The following is a 7,587-nucleotide window of genomic DNA, read 5'->3' as shown; positions in this document are numbered from 1 at the left end:
TCCACATATACTACATGTATTCTACATTTATTCATATGAAGCAAAGGAACAAAAGCCATTAATATATTAGCCATACAGAAAAATTGTGAAGCAGAAGACGGCAGCCCCACGTCTATTCTCTGAAAAGTATACTCTTGCACATTCTCAATCTACACTGCTGAATGCCGCACATTTGATCCTACCTCGCAACGTCTCACGTTCATGAAATCAATTCTGTTCTACTTGCTCCAAAGCCAAACGTCCTTGGATGACTCCAAGGACAGGGACGTCGCCTACCAACTTCTCCACTTTGCCCAGGAGAGCATCATCTACAACTCAAGCGCCGTCTCCACCCACACCCGAAAACAGCAACAATTTAATATTTGTACTTGTACATGAAAATGCTAAACATTTTGCCTAAGCTATTACAATGTAAAGAGATGATAATCAGTACACAACCATACCGTTTCTAGGGCAGTGTTAAAAAAAACTACTCAACAGACAGATGTTCTACAAACATGATGACAAAGAAAAATCATTCCATTAAAACATTAAATATCCAGACACAGCATGCCAAATCTCCCCACCCCTTGCATGCCTCGCATACCTCCCACACACCCCAAAATGGAAAAATTCCAGGTATCGGTCTAACTCGTAGCTGTGTAAAATGGCAGGTGCACTGGTGTCCTTACACTTCATTCGAAACATAATAGTGAGCCAAGACAATAGGTGTGCAACAGACTTGGTCAGTGGGGTATATAGTATACTGCAACCGCACACTTAAAATGAAAAAGAAAAAAAAATCCGGCGCAGTTAATCAAATAAGATGCGCACATGAGGCAATTGCAGATACTTCAAACCACTTCTGAATGATACAACTCCCATTTAAAGGTAGCAAAGCTCTATGATTGGTTGAGAATATCGTAACACAACTCAATGGCATGGCAGACAGAAGTGGTCATCTACAAGCAAGATTTTTTTAAGATCAAGCTGACTGGTTCATTATTTTTCATCAGCAGCTTTGGCATGTGTACCATCGGGCTAAAACTGGGCTTAAATGTACCACACTTCTTAAATGTGGATATAAAAAATAAAAATAAAAAAAAGAAAGTAATTAAAAAGGATCACTCAGTTTGGCCTTATAAAGTCACTTGCTGGTGTAAATTGTAAGAACTTTACATTTTCAGCAAACATTTCTTTTTCAGAGAATGTACAAGGTAAAAAATGTACAAGATATTTACTAGAAAAGAAAAAAGGAAACAGTCAGTCACATCAATTACATCATAAACAAAGGTGTTGTGCTTTACCCAGGAAACAGCTTACAGACCGTGCACTCTCTAGTGGGGGGTGGTGGAGGTAATAATGGGCACTGCACCAGGGACTGGTCAGACGTTTCAGCATTCTTCGGTGAAGCCTACTTCTTTTCCTTTTATTTTTTTGGTAAAATCCCTAAAGGGTATGAACTCCACGGTGGAGCAGATGCCCATAACAGACATGGTTTTGAGGGAAAGGGGTGTGGTTTGGGTGTGAGGCCCTTACATTAGGCCGTTGGCGGGGCCCCCAATAGGGCCTAGGTCTGATCCACTCTTCATGTAGTACTTCTCCAACTTAGCCAGGATGTGTTTTCCATATGTGTATTTACGGAGAGTGGCAATATGGGGCCGAATCTGAAATTGACAACAGCAACGGTTTAAAATACTGCCTGTGATGATTATGTTTTTAATCTTTTCTTCAATTATTTTACCGATGCGACAGCATTCTGTGCTTATACCTTGTGCATGATGATCTTGCGCTGGGCAGGTTCTGCCATGTCAATCATTCTTTGCACTACATAATTTGCATACTGGTCCTTCATCATGGTGTAGAGGGCACTGTGAGGGCCATCTTTCTGACAGCAGACTTCATCGATCAGCAGGGCCCTCTCCGCACGGGACGAATGAATCACACACTTCTCAACAACATTACTACAAGAGACAGACACAAACAAAATAAAGGGAAATTTTGAGTTTTCAGATGACCAAAGGTTATCTTTATATATCTTTACATAATATATTAAATATTTAATACATTATGCAAAAATTGTACTTGAAAATAACACAATAATAAAAAATAAAAAAAACATCGTGAGTGCACTGTTAATTTGGGTTTTTTACTGTTATTACCTCTCCTTGATTTTGTTGATTGAAAATAAAAGCTGTACTGTAATACCATAAAACAACTACTTGTCCTGAGAATGAGGTAGTGCTAGGGATGTTCATTTTAACCGTTTAACCGGTTAACCGACTGTAAGAATTTTGACCGATTAATACAATCAGTTAAACGGTTTAAAAAGTCATTTAATTATTTATTTTTTCAGTAATTTAACAAACTATTTAAAAAGGTTTGCTGCATGGTTAAAATACGCTACGCGTATAAAAAAAATATGTTTTTTAGGGGGAAAAAACATAAGTTGCATATAAGTCGCATTTTATAGTTTCATTCAGAAATAGGCCTAATGCCGACACGAAATGTTTACAAACATTATAATAAACACTGTAAACATAGCTAGGCTATTTTAGTTCCCCTCACTCCACAACAAATCCTTTCAATTAACAGTATTTAGAAAAGAACAAGAATTAAAAATATAAGAAGCTATAGCAATATAAACGACAAGCCAAAACGAATTCATTTAGGTTAAAACGAAACTGAAACCAACGTTGGGTCTCTCATTCCACACAAAATCAAATGTTTTCGTATTCGCGATGTATTTGAATGGCAAATTATTATTTATTATGTAGCCTAGGCTTCACTCGCGTTCCAATATTCACGTTAAACAAAATGTTTTGCATAACATCACGGCGGTGCGGTGATAACACTTAACGGCACAGATTTTACTACATTTTTTTACTACATATTTTTTTTTACTACATATTTTTTTTCCCGTATGTTTGACTGACTGTATTTGATTATGATAATGAACAGGCTGCATTGTCAAGGTAGCAAAGCTTAACTGTGTGCGCGCATGTGGCGCCGGTGCAATCATTAGAATTTTTTCCTTCTAACAGTGGAAGAAACTACTCCTTTTAGTCCTAAAGATAATCGGAATTGTAAAAGGTTTGCCTTTATTTGTGTACATTCACAATAAAAACAAATCTTTGTGCTTTTGTAAAATAAGCCTAAAGAAAAATAGGATGCCGCTTTCTGCCGTCTGTTTCCTTTCGCGCAGCACAAAAATGAATCGAAACTCTGCATATAGGCTACTTGTTGCAGTTTTTCTTTCATTTTCTTTTTTTATTATTTAAGTAAAAATTTATTTCTCGTATAGGCCTATTCATTCGTTATATATATATATATAGCCTAGCTTTATGATGTTTTTCTCCGCTTGCAAAAGCGCTGCAGGTGTATGATGTGATATGAAGACTATGTGAATCCTCATGTTCTGTTGTTTGCTGCTTTTTGCGCATGTAAAATGAATCCCCGGAAAACAAATGTTAGTATTTTTTAACGGGTCACAGACACTTATCCTTTCTAATTTAATTCAATTCTAATTTAAAATAATCTTGTTGGTTAACGGTTAACAATCGGTTAACGAGCGTCGGTTGTCGGTTAGGAAAAATAACCGAAATGAACATCCCTAGGTAGTGTTGTACAATTTTTTATAGAAATAAATTCTAGATAAATTTTATATTATTAATATTTTAATATAACATTTATAGAAAGAAAACTTAGCATTGCCTTCACAACAAAACAAATAAAAGTAAGGGTTAAACGATTACCGGTTGGATGGTAAACTAAGATGACCAAATTTCTGGTCAAACTATTTTAAGGAAACCAGGGACATTTCCTAGTTCAGTGGTCAAAATGTAATTGAAATTTCATTGGTTATTACCTACGAATTAAATAATAATAATAATAATAATAAATATACACACAAACAGTATTACTTGGATTTAACTTGAATAGATATTATGTGGATACCGTTAAACTGATAAGGTTGTCTCTTTCGATAAGTAATGATAATAGTGCTCTTCTCTCAACCAGGTTACATTCAAGGCTAAAAGTAGCCAAGTCGCTCCACCCCATACCTACTCTTGGCGCTTTTCCACTGCGTGGTACGACTCGGCTCGGTACGGTTCGGCTCGGCACGGTTTGCGTTTCCACTGCAGTTCATTACCGCTTTAGAGTGGGCGGGATTATTCACATGTCGTTATAGTTGCGCCGCCTCTACTACCACGACTCCTAAAAAAAAATTTTCATTCCGCGTGGCCCCATCAAGCTCGCTGGATCCGCTCCTCTGCTATCAACGAGAGGAACGTCTGTTCTTCCGCAACAGACAACAAAACTTTTTGGTTGTTAAAAAAAAGGTGCGCTCGTTCAAAACAGTTGCGTTCGATCCTTCGCTGGCTGTGCTGATTTAAATCTAGCGGTTCTTTTGTGTTTGTGTCGCAAGTTCAGTGACGATTCTCTCCGGGCCAATCCGTGATCAGCAGAGTTTACGTGTCACGTTTTGGTAACGGTACGGTTCACTTGGAACCCCAACCGAGGTGGTACTAAAAAAAGTACCAGGTACCAGGTACTGTACCCAGTGGAAAACCCCCCAAAAGTGAACCGTACCGAGCCGTACTGTGCCGTACCATGCAGTGGAAAAGCGCCATCTGATTGGCTTGATCATCTTTCATAGGCATAAATGTGTTCATAGGAAATGTGTTCATAGTAAGTATAAGATAAAAGTACATGTCGTTCAAATCTAAATGAACTGGAAAAGCTGATCAGTTTCACAAAGCCTTCATTATAACGCACGGCAGAAAAAAACATTAGCCTTCATCTCGCAATAGCCCTGAAATTATTGTTTTGCTAAATTAAGCTGGTCTTTAGGCTAATGCACAACTTACAACTAGAGAGAGAAAAGACAAAAAAAATTCTCACACATTTCTGTTGTCATAAAACACTATCTACTATGACAATGGTACAATAATCCAAGTTTAAAGACGAAAATTAAGCGTTTTCTCCCCAATATAAACCTTTATAAAGAAAACTCTTAATATGACTTAATGCAGTAAGATGGTGATAATAAAAGACCACACTCTGCAACATCAATAAGGTGTATACTAACCATATACAGGCAAGCAGAGATGGCTAGAATTTGAACGCAACGCGCAAAATTAAGTGTTTTCGTCCCATACAAAATCATTATAAATAAAGCACTTAATGTGGCTTAATGGACAAAGACAGTGGTATAATAAAAAGGTCAAATTCAGTGAACAATAAAAATATATACAAAGTACAGGCAGGCAGATGAACCTAGAACATAAACACAGTGTGCTAAATTGCACGTTTAGCATTTTCTTTATAATGGTTTTCTATGGGAGGAAACAGCTTAAAGGGGTAGTTCACCTTCGGTTGCTGGACCCCATTGACTTGTCATTGTCAATGGGGACCAGCAACTGAAGGTGAACTATTCCTCTAATATTAAACTTTGCTCAATGAGTTCATATTCTGGCTACACCGACTTGTCTGTAAATAGTACAATTGTATACCTAATTTGGTCTTAATGCATTTAGCCACGTTAACCTTTTTCTTTATAATGGTTTTATGGGAGGAAAACGCTTAATGTGAATCTTTGCGCATTCCGTGCAAATTCTGGCCTCTACCGCTTTTCTGTACGTAGTATGCTTTATTAATAAGGTGTATATTGAATTTGGTCCTCAAAATTTGGTCTTAGTACATTAAGCATTTTAGAATGTTTTTGGTCACTATAATCGTGATATGAAATCATACCGTTTCATCTCTAGAATATAGTTTTCTCAGATTAACTGACCTTGCAAATTTATGCTGACTCAGAGCCAGAACCTTCCCTCTGACCTCCGCCACTATCTTGCTCTTGTCTTCTAGACGCCCATGCTCTAAAACATGCTGGATCACGTAGTTACCATACTGATCCTGCAGGTGGAGACAGGCAAAGGACAGTGGGAGGGAGAGAGAAAGACATAATATTACTGTAACAGCTCACAAATAAATAAACATCAAACAGAACAAGATATGAAATACTAGTACAACAAGGTTGAGCAAGGCTACTTTAACCACATACCTTCACAATAAAACAACTGACCTTAAAAAAGCTGAAATCTCCAGGCCCTCAATGGGGTGATTTCAAAAATAGCAACCCATGGCCATTGATATATTAATACTTCCACTTTATCTAAGCAATGATTGATCCTACTAATTGGTATTTGGCGAATAACCTTATAAGAAACCACACAACACCCACTCAAATACAGACAGACCAACATTCATTTGGAAGGTGGCAAAAACGCGCACGCCAATGTCAGAAGCTGTGGGATTCAGTTTATACCCTTTGTCTATCTTATCTGTCCCTCAAATTTGAAGGAACGGTAACTACTTTATTGTTTTGGGTAGGCTTATTTGCACAAGATTAGTTCAATTATTAAGGATGCACATCATAAATCAAGTTGTTGGTCTGAGGTGCTCTGGGTGGAGCAGAAACGGTAAATTATTGAAAGTGCCAGAAACACTGAATTACAAAGTGATTAAAAAAATAATTACAAGAGAGAAATAGACCTTATTAAGAGAAATGTTCCTATTTAGTTGGATGACAACAAACAAGGCTGTGAGGGTTAGATGTACAGTTCGTCGAATATGTCAGGACTCAACAATAAGGTCTGCAGAATAACCCTGGGCCACCTGATAGAACTGTCACTCTCCCTATCGAATCAGAGCTATGTTGTCTCTTTCTTACATTTATGTGCCTCACAAACCTAAGCATTTAGTTTTTGATTGATATAACATTATGAATCAGGCTTTAATGTGTCAACATGCAAGATACCTAGATACCTACCGAAAGTGCAGACATGATGTAAATACATAACCACAGTAACGAATGGGATAAAAAAAAAAAAGTAGAAGAAAAAAGTAAATTGTAAAGTTACTACATTACTATGATATAGTATAGTAAATTGGTATTAGTAACAATATCTTGACATTTTACTGGTATTGTCACAATACCAGAATTTTGGTAGTCTGGTAGTCAACACTATATACTCCTATATCTCACAGGCTTGCTTGTGTCAAATTAATTGTTGTCTACACTAATAAGGTCTATAATATATTAGGATTGGGTTTTAGGCAGAAAGTAGAGATGTGACAGCCATTAAGGAAGAAAGTCGTGTAAGGTAAAGTGTGAGTGAAAAGAACCCTGCAATGCAAATAGCAACTGGAGAAGCATCTAGGTGTTAAACACAGGCTGGTTAGGAGGTAGACGAGGAGACGCCAGGAGGTTCTTGTGAGTGGGAGGAAGGCACGTGACTCTGACCTTGAACAGTGCATCGCTGGACACTGTATAATATGTTTTGGGGGTCATCTCCAATGAAACGCCTTGATACTTCTAGATAAAATAAGTGAGGGGGGCAAGGGGTGGGTAATGTTTTGCATCATAAAAATCCATTAGCACATCTAACTGGACATAAGAAAATACTTCAAAGCAATTGAATGCAACTTCAAAGTTGGCAAAAAGTTATAAAATAAACAAGTCATGCAGTAAACATCATGCAATCGCCTCCACCCTATCCCACAAAGTACTACAACCCTAAGCTCTTCTCATTGCATGGCCTC

At 37.5% G+C, this 7,587-nt stretch overlaps 1 protein-coding gene across 5 annotated transcripts in view; it reads right to left on the bottom strand.

Moving 5' to 3' along the window:
- Positions 1 to 1,035: 1,035 nt before the first annotated feature.
- The window catches only part of LOC107730406 (pumilio homolog 2-like), a 63,467-nt gene continuing 56,915 nt past the window's right edge, over positions 1,036 to 7,587 (bottom strand). For 3 of the 5 annotated variants that reach the window (XM_016541249.1, XM_016541250.1, XM_016541253.1), the window contains exons 20-23: positions 7,289 to 7,360; positions 5,777 to 5,898; positions 1,751 to 1,943; positions 1,036 to 1,646 (exon numbers count right to left, since the gene is read on the bottom strand). In XM_016541249.1, coding sequence (XP_016396735.1) covers positions 1,515 to 1,646; positions 1,751 to 1,943; positions 5,777 to 5,898; positions 7,289 to 7,360 — 519 coding nt within the window. In that variant the 3' untranslated portion in view covers positions 1,036 to 1,514. The remainder of the gene's footprint in view (positions 1,647 to 1,750; positions 1,944 to 5,776; positions 5,899 to 7,288; positions 7,361 to 7,587) is intronic. The other 2 variants (XM_016541251.1, XM_016541252.1) reach the window with 1 other exon arrangement.

The sequence above is a fragment of the Sinocyclocheilus rhinocerous genome, unplaced genomic scaffold (assembly GCF_001515625.1).
Source record: "Sinocyclocheilus rhinocerous isolate Xijiao unplaced genomic scaffold, SAMN03320098_v1.1 scaffold2503, whole genome shotgun sequence".
Classification (NCBI taxonomy): Eukaryota; Metazoa; Chordata; class Actinopteri; order Cypriniformes; family Cyprinidae; genus Sinocyclocheilus; species Sinocyclocheilus rhinocerous.
This window is presented reverse-complemented; position numbering and strand designations above follow the sequence as displayed.